Source organism: Fusarium keratoplasticum, chromosome 1 (genome assembly GCF_025433545.1).
Source record: "Fusarium keratoplasticum isolate Fu6.1 chromosome 1, whole genome shotgun sequence".
Taxonomy (NCBI): Eukaryota; Fungi; Ascomycota; class Sordariomycetes; order Hypocreales; family Nectriaceae; genus Fusarium; species Fusarium keratoplasticum.
The window spans coordinates 2,535,828-2,555,798 of record NC_070529.1 but is presented as its reverse complement, the minus strand read 5'-3'; the positions used below and the strand labels follow the sequence as shown (position 1 = coordinate 2,555,798).

Here is a 19,971-nt window from a genome sequence, read left to right as displayed (position 1 = left end):
CCTCAAGGGTCGCGAGGTACTCTTGTGATGGGGCAAGGGTCGCCGGGCGGAGGATTTGTGAGGCGTCGTCTCTCGGTAGAGAAACAGAAGAAGACGCCGCAGGGGATGGAACAGCAAGAGAAAGTCCGGACGATGATGATGCTGCTATTCTGGGCGGGAGGGATATGGAGACGCAGTGAATGGATTGGACAAGATGGGATGGGATGGGATGGGATATGGATCCATGGAATGGATGGAATGGAATGGCCTGAGAATGCACGGCAGACGAGGCCCACTGGACTGCATACAGGTTGCGTTAGCACTGCTACTGTAGAGGTCAACGTCCATGGATATTGAAGAACAAAGCTCCACGTCTCACAGAGTCATGAATCAAACAAGCACTGACTGGCAGTCAGTCAATCGATCGATCAATCACGGACAGCAGCATCCATGTCTCTGGTCAAAACCCTCATTCGAGTACAGAATGCAGCTGCCAGAAGGCCGCACGTGTCCTACCATCAGTCGGTCACTTGAAGGACAATGGATGTCCACTTGCTGCAGGTACCATCTGTGGTCCATCTCAAGGTGGCCCGGATCCCAGAGATGCACCCATCCATCCCATCCCATCAAAGAGGCTCCGTCCGGGCTCTTTCTCCCATGAGGCCACTCAGGTTAGCCGCCAGGTTGAGCACTGACGTGACCTGCTGCAGCAGCAATAACAACAGCTCGGCTTTACTCTTGAACCTTGACAGAAACACAGGGCGCTTCAATAGAGTCGGATTGTCGAGGAGGTTATTATTAGCAATTCTGCACATGTAGGTACTGTGGACGTGCAGTCTGGATCGAGCATGTGCAATGAGGCGTCCATTGGGCGCGTATCCAGGGCAAGAAACACGACGGCGCATCTGAATCAACTGCAAGCCACCTCCAAATCGTCACACTCGGGTAATCGGTTCAAGCCTCATTTGCAGAGGCAAAGGAAACCCAACCGGAAGTCGCATGCATCGCATTTGCTTTGCTTCTCGTAGTGGCGCCCTGGGCATTCATCTTCTCACATATTCCCTGCAGCAAACAAGAGACAGACCTTCTCGTCACGAGAAATGTCTCACGCGACTCAGGTTGAATCTCGTCCCCGTGTCGTCCAATTATCGCGCCCATGCACGGCAGAATGTGCCAAGTGAGGCTTGACAAAGAGACTGGGGCCGTGTCATTGGTGCCTTTGTGATATCCTTGACCGAGATGTGAGACACCATCTTAAAACTTCTCAAACACGGGTCATGTTCAAATGTTTGAGAGGGCTTATTTCTTCTGCTATTAGCTCCGCAGAAAAAATAGAATGCTGCGTAAATCTTGGGTTCTCAGCCTCTTGACTCGCGTGCCCAGGGGACGGCCAGAATTCCTCCAGCTGGTCTCGGACAATGCTGGGCTCCAGCTGTCAACACAGCATCTCCTGAGGGACACGTGGGAATATAGTAAGTAGCACGCATCATTGACAATTGACGAGGTCACGGTCGCCCGGTTCACCCAGTGGAATGGTCGCCCAGATGATATGCCACCATCACTACGTACGTAGCAGAGTCGCCGCAAAAGCGGTGTGATGGCCAAGTGTGATGAGGACGAATCGAGCAGGGAGCTCCTCATTTGCCATTGAGCGAGCCAGGCTCTCCATGTTTGCCATGGATGAGCCTCCCCTTTTTTTGCTCTGCTTGTCATCCAGTGCCGAGCCATAAATCGGCCGCCTCAACAACGCATCAGCCGGGCCGGGTCCAAGGCATGAGCGTGTCCCATCGCCCGTGGTGACTGTGACGTCGCGATATGTGGTTGTGATTTGGATCATCGCCAGCGTGCATCCAAGAGTCGAATTGGTCTTGTTAGATTCCCCACGGTCGCCCTCTAGCGTCCACGTTTGCTCTTTGGCCCCTGCATTGAGTGACCTTTTGGTCCCTGAGGTGCAGTCGATCCGACCCTTTATTTTCCCTCTTGATGCGGGTCCGCCCGCAGCTACGGTCTAGCGGGCCGCAACGTCGTGGGAATGGATGCATATCAACTCCGAGGTTGAGATGCCGGCAATTGAATTGAGTTCATATGGGAGTGCCGGTATAACCATTTCTATGGCATTCTTTGCAGGCATGTTCCTTACCGTTGGCCATATTTCAGAATTGCGATTGTGATCATATGGAGTCCAGGTTATCAGCATCCAGTCACAGAAGTACCTCCAACATTTGCATAGGTACTGGGTTGTTCTCGGAGTTAAAGATTACTTACCATAACCTATTGAATCCCTTTCAATAATGGTATTAATAATCATACGGGAATAAAACTCACTTGCTAGATAACTAGTTATTGCAGTGACTTAGCTTACTCAGTCTTGATCCTACTGCCTAGCTTCCTCGTCAAGTTGCCATCCATATCAACCCACCACACTCTTAATTACAATGTGCCATTATTATATACATCTAAGCCGCGTTCTCTCGTAGACTTACGTACAAAACTTGAACTAGAACATATTCATATTTCAGGTAGGCTTTTAGCAAGGAAACACGTGTTTGGATTCGCAACGCAATAGTCATGCAGCCCGCCTGTCTACAGAACTCTTTCATTCAGTAGACATCCAGGCTCGGGGCATCCCCCATCCCGGGCTTGAGTCAGATTTTCTAGGCCTGGTTTCCCACAGATGTCCGTTGCAGTCTATTCACTGCCTTGGACTTGATGAATATCACCTTGGGACAAGCAACTGACCTTCAAAACTGAGTGTCAACGCCAACACACGAAAGTGTGAGCAAACGTCTCGATTTTTGCAACCTACTTTCGATAGCAGAGACGGCAAGATTATGTGCGTGAAGAGGATAGTTCGTCTCTGTCAAATTCAGCGGAGGGCAGGTTTCCTCGGAGTGAGTTGCATTGAGAGGCTCTCTTGTCTGCTGCCTGTTAGGCTTCCTTCCCACTCTCAGTCACTACGACAGAACTCATCAACCACTACGGTAATATCATCATGCCAATACGAAATGACTATATGATCTAGTTTCTTGAGATCGCATGTGAACACAGCCAGCCGGGCATCAGTGAGTTGCTATTCTAACTCTCCAGTACCTTTATCACCATTTAGTTGTGAATATCCCGTTCAACACCAGCCAAAAGCCGTTTCGAAACAAGTTCGTCATTAATGGGGGCTGAAACTGAGCAGCCAGCCGCATCTTCCATCAGCCAGTCAAGTCGTCTCTGAATCATGGAGGCTTGCATCTAGCCTCAAGCCCTGCGTCGCCTCTCCGCTCGGTGGCTGAGAACCAGCGGAGAGTCGGTTCCTAGAGTACCTGATGGGATTCCTAATCACGAGTGTAATTTCGAAAACACCGTGTGCAGCTACATTTACAATATAGTTTGCACTCCCATGGCGAACGGGCTTCCTCAAGATTGTAGCGCGTTTGAGTTGGCATCAAGACACATCGCCAAGAATCAAGGGTCCTCGTCAATAACCGCATCTAGCGCCGCCTTAGGAGAGATCAGCTCCTCAAACTCGCCAGCCCAAGACCTTCAGCTATGAATGTCATTGGTTCTGTTAGTTTGAGTTTCTTTTTCGCGGAGCAGCTTTCTTTTTTCGAGGTGCGGCCGACTTCTATCTCTGCACGATTTTACGACAGCTTGATCCTGCTCATTACGGAATATTTTTTTTACTTTGTCCTGGTTCACCGGCCGCACCGCCGTCGCCGGATAACCGAGCAAGGGTCTCTTCATGGCAGGCAATATATTGCTTCGTACCGTCTTGGTCAGCTTCTTGGGGGTTTCACTATCGAGACTCGATGGATGCTCTAGCCAGCCACAGCTGCAGATGAGCTCGTATTGCTTTGTTTGTTTGTTTGTTTGATTGCTTGCCTGTTGGGAGAGATAGCATTTCAATTCGAACCCCCCGCGCGACCCCCAATGAAAATCGACCAGGTTGTGGTTTAGGGCCCCCTGTTGGTCGCTTCGATCGGAGCGGTTTCAGGAGACGGTGGGATGCAGCGATCGTCAGGGTGAACAAGCCTTCCGTGGGGTGAGTCCAGGAGAAGGAATACTCGGGCTCCGAGCTGATAAAATCTCGGACGAGGCACCGGAATACTGGAGACTGTCGGACGGGAGGCGTCGCCGTGTGATACCCCACATCCCCGAAGCCGGCTCCGGCCGTGATTCGGCATGTCCGGCATTTCCATCCTTTCAAGCTTTTGGGCGTCATGAAGAAGAGTCCTCGGTTAACAGAAAAAGCTGTCGTGTTTTCTTGGCTGAGGCAATTTCAACCTCATGCCACATCATCAAAAGCCCACCGACATCAGCAACTCTGATTCATCCATGCTTCAATGCCCAAGCAAAACACAACATGAGAATTTTTCCTTCGTCCCACGGTTGGAATTCCGCATCTCGGAAATTCCCAAAGAGGAGCAAGCTCATGGCGCCATGGCCATCCTTCGACCAAGATTCTACCACTTGTTCCATGAGCCACTACCCAACGAAGCCAGCTCAGCCCTGCCAGCGCCATTTTCCCCTCATCCTTTTCGACTTCAGGGTCCAGGGTCCAGCTGTTCTTTCTCCAGGCGTGACCTCGAAGGAAGCCAGTCACAAGGCCCTTTCAAGATCCACAAGCGTTGAAAAAGGTGTGCCAGAGCAGATGCACCCCTGGTCGCAGTCGGGATGGAAATCTGGTTTGTTCGAGAGCGGGGGGGCTGACGTGCATGCGCATGTGCGACGTCATTGCCCTGTGACGGCTTGTGACTGGGCAGGACAGGCACCGATAGAGCTTCAAGTGACAACCTCCAAGTTCGGGATGGCTTGGACCAAGGCATTGGGCCGTCCTCGGTCGGGCCTTGGACGGCACCAACTCACTTTACATGGGATGGCGCGTGCTTCTTTGTCTTTGTTGTTTGTCCCTCCCCCAAACCTCTTACATATAAGATCGTCATCCGTCTTCTTTTCTCCCCGTCGACCATCCACCATCTTCATCACCAGCAGACCCCACCACGACCCGTGTCCATCACTTCTAGGCAAGCAAACCGCCTCCTTTGGCTTTTGCCGCTGCGTCTCAAAACTTTTTATACTACGACTCGTCCCTGTCCATCAAAATGGGTATGTCTCTCCTTCGCTGCACGTGGCCGTGCCGTCCAGCCCCAACCCAACCGTCACTGACGTCATCTCGCACTTCCAGTTACCAGACACTATGAGAAGAAGCGCCTCTATCTCCAGCACCCTGAGCCCGACTATGGCATCGTCCGCCGAAGGGTAACCACCATCATCCCCGGGCCTCCACCTCCACCACCTCCGCCTCCGCCCGTCGTCGCACGGCCGCCGCTGCCGCCTCCACCCAAGCCAGAGCCCAAACCCGAACCCAAGCCGGAAGTGAAGCCGGAGCCCAAGCCCGAACCAAAGCCTGAACCCAAGCCTGAGGTCAAGCCCGCTCCCCCTCCTCCCCCTCCTCCTGCGCCTGTCCAGAAGCCCAAGCCCCCGCCGCCCCCGCCAGAGGAGCCCATCGAGGTCATTGCCGTCGACGTTGAGCCTCACAAGAAGAAGAAGAAGAAGCCCAAGTCCCGATCCCACAGCCGACACAGCCACCGATCCCACGACCTTGACCGTGAGCGTGTCATTGAACGAGAGAGGATCGTCCCTGTCCCTGTTCCGGTCCCTGTTGAGCCTCGCTATGACACGTATCGTTATGTCGATGGACCTCGGAGGTGCCTGCCCGCTCCTTCACCACCTCGAAGGGTGTCACCCCCCAGGAGGATGATCGAGGACGATCGCACTCGCATCTTCATCTCGGACCGAGAGCGTGAGTACTACCGACGATAACGAGACAACCTGTGTTATGAGTATAGAATCGGACCTTGATGTTTTTGACGGCCTTGTATCATGATTGACGACTTTGGGTTTATGGCGAGATGGTTAAATGTGTAAGACGGAGTACATGTTGCAAAAGGAGTCGAGGTAAATTGAAACTTGAGTTAAGCAACGAGCTTTGTCAAGACGACCCCCGACCCCCGACCCCCCGACCCCCTTGTGAGCCGACCCCATTAGCCAAGGGATAGGTTAGGTTAAGGGCTATGGTTAGGATGGGGTTAGGATTTGGGTTATGGTCGGTTAGGGTTATGCTTAGGATTAGTCTATGATTGTTTTAAAGTGCAAAGGGGGTCGTCTTGACTGTATAGGTACACTTAAGCAACAGTGCCAAATTATTTTCTTACTAGTATCCTACCACTCTCCGAGATGGGTGAACCACCCTCGTCGACGGGGCACGATAGTATATCTGAGTTTGTGTCCTTTGCATTCCGGGTCCGGCTTCATATGGCGACGCATACTCCTCTCTTGGAGGAGGTGGAGGAGGAGGAGGCCAAAATGCCGCTGACTCGGCTGTTTGCGACATCATCGAAGGCCCTCCGTACATGCCCTGCCCTCCTTGTCCTGACCGTCTCAAGAACCACCGAGCTAAGTTGCCCAGTTCGCCCATGAACAGCAGCCCAGCTAGGATAACCACCACCGTCAGAGGAATCGCAACGACCCAATACAGCCACTGTGAATATTCCATGTCACGAATGTCTGTTGTGTTCATGCCAAAGATGCTGGACACGGCGCTGATGGGCAGGAAAATGATGGTGACAAGTGTAAAGGCATAGATGGCGCGCTCCTGTCGATCACGCGTAAAGTCCATCTTGTATGCGAATCCACGTTCGAGATCCTTGGTAAACTCGGTGAAGCGTCGAAACTCGAACTCGCGTTGCTCAATGAGTCTTGAGCATTCAAGAAACAACAGGGCACGCAGACCACCTGCATCCGTAGGCGAGAGCTTCGACGACGTCGTTATGTCGTAGAGAAAGTCATCATCCAGGCCCATGTAGTCGTTGGCCGGTTGTGGTGGTGTGACCTCTTGCGTATATGCATACTCAACCCGCGGCGCATAGTCTTCCTCTGGTCCATACGACTGTGGTGGTGGGTTCGGCGGTGCTTGAGGAGAGACCTCTGCATAGTAGCGTTTGTTGTACTGCTTCTCCTTGTCTTTCATAAACATCGACTGCTCAAGCTGGCGGATAACAATGTCCTGCGTGTCGATTGCAGTTAAAGAGTTCCGAACACGACAGATAATGTTCTTTTGCTTCCATAGCGTTCGCTTCACTGCTACTAGCTCTTGCTGAACCAGGTCAATGTAGCGTTGGAGTGATCTATCGGACGGCTGTGACGTGATGGAGTTGTCCTGCAAGGTATTAGTAACTAGGTGTATAAAGCTATCGATTGCACATACAAGAGAGTTGAGGTACTGTGAATATGTATCGCAAATGTCATCAGACTTTCCAACCTGGTCTTGTAGCAGGCCCATTGTGACGAGCGACAACACTTCAAGAGGCAACACAGAGGCACGGTCTAGGAGGCTTTTGTTAGAGAGGCCTTGAAGCAGCTTCTTAGACCCCTTTTCAACCAGATCCTTGGCTCTGTTAATCCGGCTATTCCAAGTGAAGTCGTCCTTGGAGCCATAAATCATGCCCATGACAACGTAGAGCCAGGCGGTGGAGAACTCAGGTGGCAGGTCAACCCCAACCCGATCATCTTCGGTTGAATATGCCATGATGGTCTGAAATGCAAAAAGATCTTGAGTGAAGTTCCGAAGAGACGTCCGAACGTCATTGAGGGTGTCATCAAGGCTTGATTGAATGAAGCCAGGTTCCAGTATCGAGAGCTTCGAAAGTTAGCCTGCCAATGCCATCAACAAACCCCTGACCGAACTCACCTCGATCATCGTTCGAAGAGCACCCCAAAACTTGCCTGCCATCGGGCCTTCAAAGTTTTCCGGGAGGAAGAAGTTGTAGATGACGTCGGCAGCGTTGAAAATGTCAATCTTCTCCTCGTACGCCCGTCGCACTTGGTCACTCCCCTGGGCTTCGACACGGTCCGCCAGACCAGCCAAGTACAGGTAGCACTCCATCTTGGTCGACTCTTTGCAGGATTTGTATGTTTTCCGGTTCGAGTAAGTGGTCTCGGCTGTAATGAACTTCTCAGCTGCCTCAAGCTGAGCCTCGAGGGTCGCTGAACCGGCCATGGTAGTGAGACCTCTTGAAGCCAGTGTGAGAACATGGAAAAAATTGTTCGTCTTGGGCTTTCCTTTCTTGCCAGAGGAGTTTGGAATAATCTGGGGCTCTGGACGAAGGATTGAGCGTGGAGGTGGATTAGGCGGAGAGCTGTATAACGTCAGTCGTGTCTTTCGTCCATCAGATGCTTTAGCAGCATACCCCAGCTTCATGATAATCTTGATCGATAACGACCGCGCTGTAGAAGCCAGCTTGAGAATTTTTGGCCATGTCTCAGCTGTAATCATCTGGTCTTTGTGCCAGAATTCGGGAATCTTGGGCCAGAATGCTTGAAAGTTTGACAAGAACATCTGTTGCTGTTAGCAATATCCCAGTCAGGGGATTGAAGCGGACTCACAAACCATGTTTGACACTCTTCTGCCTCGAGCAGCCAGACTACCGACTCGCCATAGGCAACAAGAATTCGCCCCTTGGCTTCAGTTGCCAGCGCACGGGAGGGCTGCTCCTTGATTTCCAAGGCTTGGCCGAGCAGATCATCTCGCGACATTGTTCCACAAGTCACCAGCAAACCTGTTTGTTTCCATGATGATCAGCAGTAGTTCTACGAGATAATAGGTATCAGGCCTTACTGTTATCGATGACGAGACACCAAAGTTGGGAGATGTGAAAACACTCTCCACGGTCTGCGTTGCCTAACCGACAGACAGCCTGCTCCATATCCCTGGGCTCAGTGATCTGAGAGTATTGTGTCTGAAGCAACGTTTGAGGAGGGAAAAGAGACGTGTTCGAAGCTGCCAGTAAGCCGGAATACTGCTCGAGAGAGAAGTAAGGGATACAAATCCATCGAGCTGAGCCGGTGACGAGGTCGGCTGTCGTCGTCCCTTGCTTCAATGTCTTGAGAGGCACCTCGATAGACTTTGGATCAAGGTATCCAACCCTTGCGCCTTTGGGGTTGATTCTTGACTTTGCACATGTCTTCTTGACATCGGCACGAAGTCTCGTGATGGCCTTCTTCTCTAGCGCTGTGAGGCCAGAAACGCGAGAGATCTCAACCTGCAGGGGATTAGAGGCATGCATTTACTTAAAGGGCTCAGAAACTCACCCAAAACTTGTCAAAGTTCATGACATCTTGAGGAATATGACTGCCTAAGGGTTAGCTCATAGCAATCAAAATGAACACGTTCAGGTGGGTTGAAGAAATCACCGCCGCTCTCCCCATACAATTTTGGTGCCAGCACCAGCGGTGTTTTTTTCAACCCACCTGACAGTGAAACTCACAGCCATCTAAATAGAGGGTGTTTCTGGACTGTCGAATCGTGCACCACCTTGAGAGTTGCGGTATGGGAGCCGCTCATCTCAGCATTGCCGGTGTACAAAGAGGAGTGAACAAGCGTCAGTTGGGAGCTAGAAGCCGAAGCTGCTTCAACTTTTGGGGGAGGTTGCTCTTCAGGTTCGGGAGTTTCAGCATCAGAGTCCCCGTCTCTTGACGACTCCGTCATGGATAGAGACTGCGATGCGAAACTGAACTTGTCGTATGGATCCCATTCATCACTCGAGAAGCTGCCTGCCCTGTATGAACGAAAGTTGTCGGCATCGTATCCAGGGGTTCGCGAGGTCTCTCGAGATCTGTACCTATCGCGTCTGGGAGGACTCCCATAGATGCGGCGGCTTGGTGATCTTGATCGGCTTCTAGAACGGCTGTATGAGCGTCTTCGTCTGGCGTCTCTCCTAGTATCCTCCTCATCTTCAATTGGTCGTGGAGACTCGGTGAACCTTCTGGTGGACTCGTATTGTCGCCGAGGCGAAGCATCGGGAGGAGGCCATTCGTAATCATCATACACATCTGCCTCATCTCGAGAACGTCGTGATGCTCCCACCATTATCACATCCCCTCGGAATGTGGCTGAGGGCCCTGGCCTATCCCCGCTATCATTGCGGAACCGAGACCTCTCAGTGGGTATTTCGACTCTCTCATACGTGCCGCGTCTAGACTGGGTTCTAGAATCTTGCCTATGAGGTCGTCGGGGTCTCTAGGGCATGGAGTGAGCTTGGGAGTGTTGTTGTGTCGGGGTAAACAAACCGCGGAATACTCTTGATCCGCGAATCGGACGTGGGAAGAGCGACCCTGGCCTTCGCTGGGTGGATCAGCCATGATGATTATTTCGGGTAAAATTGATAAGAGGTGTACTTGAGAAATAATCAAGGTAGAATGAAGGAATAAATATCGCTCTGCTTACCCGCCTTTATTGATTACTATAACTCACTTCATTACTGGGGTGATCATGCATCCATGTCCAGGCGCAGCCGCTAGCGCCACGGCTGAAAGATCGTCGGGCTATCACGGGGGTTAAGAAATAAACGAGATACTAGAAAAGAAAGAGAGTTACCTAAATCCTTATAATTATTATAAATAATTTTATATAAAAGATAATAAAAGAATAAAAATATATTATAATTATAGTAATATTTAAGAGTCTTTCCTTTTATATCTTGCTATTATCTTTAGGGGAGAATTAGCTAATAGGTGTATACTGGTATCTCGTTTTTTATCGCAGTCTATCTCAATGCCAAGGTCTCTTCGGGAGTGGGTTCTGGAGAGGCGACTGTCAGCATACATCTCGTGTATTTACGCGATGCCGCCTGTCTGGGGGCAAAAGCACTTGAGGGATCTAGGGCTACAGTCCTGGGAGCAGGCCGAGTGGCTCTGCAAACAGAAACTTGAGCAAGATGACAGAGACTGGGATGCAAAAGTGGCTCACGGATCGAACCAAGAATCGAACCAAGAAGTTGGAACACAACGCCATGCACCGGTAAGTTGACTCTGCGACGCCGAGGACAACGAACCTGAGCCTGAAGGATCCGAAGCCTCTTTCGCATCTGGCTCTGAAGATATCCCACTGTCGGACCCATCTGGCTCTGACTTCTAATGAGGTCGTAAGGGAAAAGAAGGTTGAAGACAGATGGGAGAATAATCTGATGGGTGGAGCTGAAAAGGGAGTTTGGCAGCCGTCGGCAACTGGCAGATAACTGCAGTGATTCACTGTCACTGTCACTGTGAATCACTGTAGCCTATGCTTGGTCAGTGTTATTTAGGTAGCAGTAAGAGAAGAGGAAGAAAGCAAACCATGCTTCTACAGATAATTTACGCACTTCATCCTGGCAAACTTCCGCCTTGGACACCTCCTCCTTGCAGACTTCCTCTAAGCATAACTCCCCCTCTCGCTGCTCACCCAAACCTTGGAGTAAGTTGAAATCACAAGAGAGATTTCTCTCCCTGTGCCTACGACTTCTTCACTACCATCAACATCGTTCATCTTCCCCAAAGCTTCTTCACCGCTACGGTCACATCTTGCACGATGAGCAGCACGCCTGATTTCGCCTTCAGCACCTACGGATGGGCCTACCGTACCGGCAGGGATGGCAGAAAGCCTAATACCATCATTCGCACCCATAAATCCACCGAGGATAGCAAGACCGCGCACCTGACACTGTCGCTCGAGTTCGGACCCAGAGAAAACTAAGGCTGGACCGAACAAGACCTCGCAGTGACAGATATTCCCCAGTATGCATCACACTTGCTAACTCTCGGGTTATGATTGCTAATCTAGATAGGGATGAGCTTTCTATTATTGCCAGCGAGCTTTTGCCTGCAGGATACAAGGAGAGTATCTCTAGGGAGAAAATGCGTTCAGCAAAGTACTCTGCCCTCTTTAATCCCAACGTCCATGACTCCATCGACACGGCCCCTACAACAGGCATCCCCGTGAAGCAACTCAATCACGACAGGTATTACCTATTCCTCCTTCACGGTAGACAAGACGGGATATACCGCAAGTATCTGCTTCCGTCCGGGACTGACGTTAAACGTCGAGTTATGTTTTATCGTGAGTGGACGGACAAAATCCATTACACCCAGGAAAAGGATCAAAGGGCTGCATTCAATTCAGGCATTTGCAAGTTCACCAAGGCGTACATCCGAAACCAACAAGATCAGTTCCCCGACACTCTGACTTCAAGCACTTAGAATATTCCAGAAGATGAGCAGGATCGCCTCACTCGAAGGGAGACAATTATCTCCTATATTCACCTAGGGCTTGCGCTATGGGAGGAGGGAGGAGAGACAGGGCATTTAGAACAGATCTACGATATCATCATGAGTTATCTAGGGAGGGTTAACTAGGCAGAAGTCGAAGGAACCGATGCCGAAGGCCACTTGGAGTTGCTCCAGTTAATGATCACGGGCCAGGACGACTTCGATATGGGAGAGGCAAGCGAGGCTCTCAAAACCTGCCAAGTAAGTTGTTTGACTCGCGTGATAGATAAAACTGACAAGAAATTAGGCACTTTGGCCAGTGGCCACGCATGGCCCTGCCAGGATCATCCCAGAGGCCCTCCATCAACTGGCCCGGGGCCTGCGCGCTTGCGCACTGTTGGATACGCCGATCGATGATTCGCTTTACCGAGCATTCATCACATTGTTCTGCTCAGAGTACACGGCCGGACGTGCCGAGGGCGACGAAGCCTTGCATGGCGCCATCCAGACCGCTTACCACCTGGCTTCAGTCTCGGCAGGCCAGCCCTTGGGCACCCAGGAGCCTGGAATGAATGGCAGTAGCCGTGTCATTCCATCTGATGTGCTGTATTGCATTATCCGCATGAGGGAGAACCATCTACGAGGCGTTAAGGAACTTTGGACAGCTGAACGAGATGCGGCCATGGAGTTTGGTGGCAAGACGACCGAAATTGTCTCTCCGAAGAAGCTGTTTCAAGACATCAGCTCAGCAACCGACATCAAACAATGTCGCGAGATGGCGGTGAAGCTCTTCCAAATGGCTTTCTTGCGACATGATCTTTTCGCTCGAAGCGTGGTGACACAATGCGAAACCGAACTGAAGTTGCTGAAGGCACTCTGGCAATCGCTGCCGGTCAAGAACGACGAAGGTTACGGTGACGGCGAGGCTGAGGACGATGAGAACAAAGAGGTTGAGGACGATGATGAGGCAATGGAGGATGCTTCGGAGATGGACGAAGACGCTTGAGGGAGGCGAGGTCATGTTTCTTGGGTGGACATTAGGTGAGAATAAAAACGAGGGCAGGAGTGTCGCGCAGCGCGCTACGAGACCGAGGGTCTCTAAGACGCTTGAGCAAAACGCAGTCATGGATGTTTCTTGGGATTCAGTCTACTTCACTCAGTGGGTTCAGAGTGAGGCGGTTAGCATCAGAAATTGATGAAATTAAACGGGCGGTTATTTCTTTCTTGGCCTCGCTTTGTCTGTAATAGTTGAAGTCTGCTTCCTCTCACGATATTCACAGATCAGACCCAATCAACCTGAAGGCATACTGCAGCTATCCCAGTTCAACCAGTCTGCCTAAGACACCTGGTAACCCCAATCCCCCGAGACTCTCAATCAACCCATTTTCTTGAAAGACAAAGAGATCTTCTTGTGAAGGCGAGGCTCTTTGCCTGGAGTGTCTCGCTCAGTCTTGATCAATTTAGCGGCATCATGTAGCCACACGGGGTCTTCTTTGAGCAGTGCCTGGTTGACTTCCGGCCGCGACGAGAAAGAAGCAGCAGCAATACGCTGCTTGCGACGCTCCGCTTCTTCTTCAGCATTGAGGGCCTCCTTGAGGGCCGTCATGGCTTTGTCTTGGGGACGACCTTGAGGCGAATCGGTTATTGCTTTTAGAAGCCCGTAGATTTCTTGAATCTCCGCTGGCGGCTGGCCTGTGAATTGTTAGACGGGTCCGTAGAGAAACGGAGCAAAACGAATTACCTTTCTCGGGATCCTTCTTGACCTTGGCCTAAGTTTGCTTCGCTGAAGGTTTGTCCTTAGCCATGGTGTTGTGGGTTTCGGAGCTGATGGCGCGATGTGCGACTTGTAGATGTTGCGGCTCGTAGATGTTGTGACTCGTAGATGTTCAAGTTAAAAACCTGGAATTCTAGAATTCTATGCCAAGAGGTCGACGCCGCGCGGACCATCTTGCAATGGTTTAAGTCATCATCCTTACATAAGGTACCTTGATCCAAAATCCATCAAGGTGATGATGGCCGACATCATTACCGGCTTGGCCATATCCTTGGGCTCGGTGATTTGAGAGTACTGCACCTAGAGCAATATTTGAGGAGGGAAAATAGACTTATTAGAGGCTACTAATAAGCCAGAGTACTGCTCGAGCGAGAAGTAAAGCGTATAAATCCATCTAGAGTAGGCTATCTATTAGTTAGGCAACGCGGACCATAGGGAGTGTTTCTATATCTCTTAACTATAATATCTTATTATTAATAATAGGAAGACCCTATATCTATCATGCCGTGAAATGGCCACTAATAATAATAGAAATAAAAAGGTTTATTGGTTACCTATGGAATAACTTGAGAAGCTGCCCGCCCTGTATGAACGAAAGTTGTCGCCATCATATCCAGGGGTGCGCGAGGTCTCCTGAGACCTATACCTATCGCGCCTGGTAGGCAACGAGAGCTTTGCCAAGCTATAGAAACGTAGTTTAGAGTATATTAAAGAAATAAAAGTATAAAATAAATAAACTATACCCTAAGGTTTATATGTACTCTTAGCTTTATCATCATAAGGCCCTGGTCATGAACGGGGGTCAAATTGAGTCACATTTTGGAGAGGGACATACTGGCGCATAAAATTAGGTGAGGCAGCGCCTCATACCAAAACCCCGTTCTTTGAAGAGTAATTTGACCTCATAGCATACCAAAAGGTAGATCAAGGCAACTCAGCAAGAGAGATACAGTTTTACACACAATCAAGCCATCATGCCCAATGCCTTTCAACGCAAGAGTCAATATCAAATATGCTCTGCAGATGCTTCCGCGCTCAACACTCTGCCTCGACGAACCTTATCTCATCGAGAACGCGTCGCCAGCTGGCAATGATAAAAGCGGCCTGCTCTCCGTCCTGGCAATGGCAGGTCACCATCAACAGCAACAGCACAGCACAAGATGGCAACTCCTACACAAATCACCTGGTGCGTAAATCCAGTTCTTTGCATGCATAATTCAAATTGAATCACCCCCTCACGGCGCGTTCATTTTGACCCCCGATTTCCAGTGTGATCATCGCCAAATTGACCTCAAAGAGCAAGTCCGCAACGTGCGGGAGCTCGTGGCGAGATTGATACATGTTGTTCTGGGCCAGTATGTACTTACGATAGCTTATGCTCATAGGAAGACACGCTGACATCGAGTAATCTCACCTTAACCATCCATTGACCTCTAAACCGAGAGCTCTTCTAAGCTCGATGAATCTATGTCTATGTACCTGTCTATGTATGGGGCTTATACAAAAGCCTTAATATGCAGGCAAGTCTCAAACACATGCTTCCTCCCCTACGACATTCGTCCCTTCTTCGCTTTCGCTCGTCGTCGCCCTCTCTCCGCAACAAGCCATCATGCTCAAGGTAGCATCCATCCATCCGTTTCACAGAGAACCACGTCTACCTCGAATTCCCTCCAGTTCAGCTCCTGAAGCCAACATCAAGCCGTTCTCTGTGAAGACTCGTCTCTTCTTGGCCTGTTTCTTAAATTGCTTCCTTTCCTCTTCCACCTCGTCGAGCATCTTTCTGAGTGCCACCTCATCAGGCAGGGCACTGTTGGTGAAGGGGTTGGCATCTCTCGTGAGCTGCCGGTACTCAGCAATATCCATCACGCTGGCCCGCAAGACTTTATGCCACGTTGTCTGAAGAACACTGACAAACAAGGGCTGTCGCATCAACCAAAAGAGGACGGCATCGAGTACGCTCGCCAGGGCCAGTCGCATGGGCCTCATAAGCTTCTTGGACCGCTCCCAGGCGAGGATATCCAGTGCGGCTTGGTAGTACCATGAAAACTGGTTCCATTCGGAGCATCCCAGGGGTCGGTGGAGATACTCAGCCCTGACCACTCTTCCAAGCTGGACCGATGTGTCCTCGACGATTCGAAGAAGGTAGCTGATCATTTTTGGCACTCGCAGATTGACTGCTGCGCAATACCCCAGTACACATCGAGGGAGGTGGATCGTCTTCCAAGGATCCTCATGGTTGTATTCGCAGATTTCGATCTCTATTGCTTCGTCAGTCGCGGGCTCACTATGAGGGGTGTCAAATGGCAGAACTCACCCCTTGTGTAGATGAATCGCAAGCAATGTCCAATTGCTTCGGGAGCAAGATCCATATGAATCTCGACTGGTGTACCATCCTAGCAACAGTCAGTTCATCGTCAACCACAAGAGAAGATCAAGTCATACCGTGTTAGGCGGTGGCAAGTGGTCATGGAACCAGCCAGACTCAGGTGTCACAATGTTGCGATGGACTCGAAACTCCATGGTTCCAGCACGTACAACCACATCGGCTCCAAAAGGAGACTTCCAGAGACTGGTGAAATGGTCAGTGATTGGCCCAACCAAGTGGTTGCATTGACTGACTTGGCTGTCGCTCTGGAGGCGGCTGCTTCAAGGATGAGCCGAGACGTGCTAGACGTGTTGGAGGAGGGGGATCCAGGTGCAGCTACCAGCGCTACTTCGTCCCTAGACTGTGGCTCGAATGACGATGTTGAGGATTTCCGGGATCTCCCCGTCGTGGACGTCGCGACAGAAGACAGAGCCATCTGCGGCTTCGGGAGAGGTGGAAACTTGTCTGCGGCAGGCTTAGCCGCTCTCTTGTTCGCTACGCTCCATGGGTTGCTCTTTGGAGGCGAGGCCGGCCGGAGCTTGACTGGAGTCTCTGCCTTGCGTGGGTGTTTCGCAGATGGAGTCGCAGACTTGGTCCTTCGCCTCCCATCGATCGAAGTGCGATCCATGACTGACGGCTGTCTGCGAATCAAAACAAAGAAGGAGAGACAAAGAAACGGATGCTGAGAAGCTGTCGGCCCAGGGAAATCTCTATTTTGAAGAGCTTCAAGGCTGACAAGAAAGTGAGCGCATGCAAAGGGCGTACCAACCTCGGAGTGACGAAGCCACGAGTATGCACAATGGTACTCTTGCGCCGTGTCTGCGTTGCACGGATTTTATAGGCCAAGAAGTGCGCATGATTGTGATTCATTAAACTGTGGGTTTTTTTCCTCCTCTCTCCCTCTTCACTGTTATCAAGTCGTGAACAGCTGCCAGCCGTCGGCCGGTCACCTTGTGAATCACCCTTTCTGGACACTCGAACGGATACCTGCACCAGCCACCATTTGCAGGGCCATAGAAATGCAGGATTGCAATGGGTCTAACAATTACTTGTATACAAAGATATTATTTTCTAATTATTCCGGTTTGTCTTTTTGTCGCTCTGAATGAGAAGAGTTGCAAACTGGTCAAGGGGAGTCTTGTTGGACACCAACGGAAGCATACGGTTTGCTATGCAAACTGCCTTGTGCCCAGTAGAATAAAATCAAACACGTGCGAATTTGAGAAGATTCACTCAGGGCGAGCACTGCTTTGCAGCTGTCAACACCTGCCCGAGCACGAGGTGCATCCGCAACTCCATTGCCGCTTTCCCCCTTCTGCCGAGAAAACAACGGCTCGCCTTTCGCACTTCCTCTTCGTCATCCTGTCATCAGCATTAACATCTTGATCATTCCGATACCCTCAATATCATCATCGCGATCAAGATGGCCGCCGAGCAAGATGACATGACATCTCCCGGGAGGCGTATCTCTCTAGCATCCGATACCATTTGCGCTTTTCCCACCAGGCGTGCCACTCTAGCATCCCAGACCTTTCACGCTTTTCCCGAGGAATCGACTTTTCATTCTTCACAAATGAGCTTTTCTATTATTTCTGAATTCACGTTTACATCTAGTAGCGGTATGTTCATCCCACCGCATCTTCTTCCCAGGCTGTGAACTAACAGGTCGCGAGGGACTCAACCACTCTGCCTACGGACTGAAATCAGAGGGCCCGCTGGACAACCACCGATCGTCACTTCAACGTCTTCGAGCGCCAGTCAAACTCCAGCCTCATCGTTTCCCCAGTTCATCAAACTCCCTCCGGAGGTGCGAAAAATGATCTGGAAGTACTCTTTTGGGGGTGCCAGGGTCTTTCGTCCGGTTCCTTGTACAGATCAGCTCACCACCTGGATTACAATGATGGTCGACCACAGACCGCCGTCCTCTGGTGCAGTGTGCCGAGAGTCTCGCCAGCTATTCCAACAGTGTGGGGAATTTCTCTTCGGTGCAGAAGGCCTCGCAATCAAGTCCCTCTGGTTCAGGCCGTCCGAGGACATTCTGTACTTGGACCATATGTTGATTAAGTATCTTGAACACGAAAGTTACTACTCTGGCTCCGACTTCACCACGATCGAGAACGTAGCCATCAATTGGCGTGGCACATGTGACGAAGGGAATTTGCGGAGGCTTGCGGACGCGTTGGTCGAGTTTCCTAGTTGCAAACGGATGATACTGGTCATGTCACATGGGCCACCGCCAGACGAAGGCGATGTTGAACTCCTTCACATTAGGGACGACGACCAGGGGAAGGTCTGTTTTTACAAGGAAGAAAGGCTGCATTGGGTTGGTTTGAAACAGGCCTTGGAGGAGCACTGGAGGAAAGACTCGGAAGAAGACTCGGGAGCAGACTCGGGAGGAAGCCCGGGAGAAAGCTCAGAAGGAGAACCTCAGCTTCCTCCCCTTGAAGCAGTCGAGGTGGTGCCACGACGCACTGCCTCGACATCTGCTTGAACTGAGCAGGGGGCGAGGCTATAGGAGAGAATTGCGTACTGCAAAGGTGATTACAGTAGTGGTATTATCAATCCATTCCATACTGAGAGCACCTCACCATGATTAGACATCCCTTCCCACCTAGGTACCCTTTGTAGTGAATCACTGCTACTATAGTAAATCGGGCATGTGTTGCCGCCTGCCATGGATGGGATGCCAGTTGGAGACCAACCGGGAAGGCACCAAGGTCTCTCTTCCAACCTTGCCTCCGCCTACCTACCCAGGGTACGTAAATTTCTAGGCATCCATCCATCCATCTCATTCCAGATCTTCTACCTTCATTCATCGTCCACGTTGGGTCAGACCCGACATCCATGGATCTCTCCACCTTCACTTCCTCCCTGTTGCACTCATCACTCGAGGCATTCGCCCCTTCCTTCTCTTGCCATGCCGCGGCAATCGCCCCGCCCTCTTCTGGCCTCTCGCGCGTGGAATGTCATTACCTTCCCATTCTCAACAGTCCAATACGTTCTGCCTAGAATCGGCTTCACTTAGGAAGCGAACATTACAACTGGCAACGGTACGCATCACTTTCCCCTCGATATCATATCTTCCTCTCTGACACATACCTACCCCAGGCTCTAGACTGTTCCATTCTAGAACCGAGATCGGAAGCATCAGCCCGCATCAAGATGTTGCTGACACAACTTTGACAACGGAACCGACACCTTTGACCTTCCCCCTCTTCAAGAGGCTCCCTCCAGAAATCAGAGCCATCATTTGGGAGTACTCATTCGGAGAAGCAAGAATTTTCAAGACAAAATCCCTTTCGATTGTGTCTGGCGTCATTCCCATGGTGGTCAACCACAAACCACCACCCTCAAGCCAAGCCTGCAAAGAAGCACGGGGGATTTCTCAGAAGCTTGGCCGGTCCCTATTCGGAGCGTACGGAAGTCCCTACAAGAGTCTCTGGTTCAACACATCCAAGGATATTTTCTGGTGGGACAGGCAAGCCATCAAATGGGACCAGTTCAGATTTAACGGGCATTTCATCCACTGTGTTGAGAAGGTCGCGCTCGATCTGTCCGACCACCCCGAATACTGCTTCGATATGGTCCATGACATGTGCTGCATCTTCCCTTTCTGCAAGAAACTCCAGCTAGTCCTCCAACACAATGAAGAGTTGGGCGACAACGTTCAATTCTTGAAGGTTAGGGATAACTACCAAGTCAGCATGATGAGCGAGGATGGGACTGTTGTGCCTTGGCAGGTCATCGAGGAAAATTTCGAAGAAGATTACGCGTTTGTGTATGC

At 50.8% G+C, this 19,971-nt stretch overlaps 5 protein-coding genes across 5 annotated transcripts; 2 read left to right on the top strand and 3 right to left on the bottom strand.

Moving 5' to 3' along the window:
- Nucleotides 1-5,069: 5,069 nt before the first annotated feature.
- Nucleotides 5,070-5,790, top strand: NCS57_00076200 (uncharacterized protein; the record flags this gene model as incomplete). The annotated part of the gene is made up of 2 exons (XM_053050841.1): nt 5,070-5,073; nt 5,153-5,790. The coding sequence occupies 2 exons, from the start codon at nt 5,070-5,072 to the stop codon at nt 5,788-5,790; spliced, it is 642 nt and encodes a 213-aa protein (XP_052919356.1).
- Nucleotides 5,791-6,181: 391 nt separating this feature from the next.
- On the bottom strand, nt 6,182-10,167 carry NCS57_00076100 (uncharacterized protein; the record flags this gene model as incomplete). The annotated part of the gene is made up of 9 exons (XM_053050840.1): nt 6,182-7,186; nt 7,235-7,666; nt 7,718-8,165; nt 8,217-8,365; nt 8,413-8,585; nt 8,645-9,068; nt 9,118-9,157; nt 9,294-10,045; nt 10,096-10,167. 9 exons carry the CDS (start codon nt 10,165-10,167, stop codon nt 6,182-6,184), a joined length of 3,495 nt encoding a protein of 1,164 aa, XP_052919355.1.
- Nucleotides 10,168-11,371: 1,204 nt separating this feature from the next.
- Nucleotides 11,372-13,054, top strand: NCS57_00076000 (uncharacterized protein; the record flags this gene model as incomplete). Its single annotated transcript, XM_053050839.1, has 4 exons — nt 11,372-11,514; nt 11,628-11,899; nt 12,200-12,309; nt 12,356-13,054. The coding sequence occupies 4 exons, from the start codon at nt 11,372-11,374 to the stop codon at nt 13,052-13,054; spliced, it is 1,224 nt and encodes a 407-aa protein (XP_052919354.1).
- Nucleotides 13,055-13,423: 369 nt separating this feature from the next.
- NCS57_00075900 (uncharacterized protein) lies at nt 13,424-14,503 on the bottom strand (the record flags this gene model as incomplete). Its single annotated transcript, XM_053050838.1, has 5 exons — nt 13,424-13,740; nt 13,790-13,817; nt 14,078-14,116; nt 14,168-14,226; nt 14,377-14,503. The coding sequence occupies 5 exons, from the start codon at nt 14,501-14,503 to the stop codon at nt 13,424-13,426; spliced, it is 570 nt and encodes a 189-aa protein (XP_052919353.1).
- A 957-nt stretch (nt 14,504-15,460) lies between these two features.
- Nucleotides 15,461-16,815, bottom strand: NCS57_00075800 (BTB domain-containing protein; the record flags this gene model as incomplete). Its single annotated transcript, XM_053050837.1, has 4 exons — nt 15,461-16,080; nt 16,137-16,215; nt 16,265-16,391; nt 16,442-16,815. 4 exons carry the CDS (start codon nt 16,813-16,815, stop codon nt 15,461-15,463), a joined length of 1,200 nt encoding a protein of 399 aa, XP_052919352.1.
- Nucleotides 16,816-19,971: the final 3,156 nt, after the last annotated feature.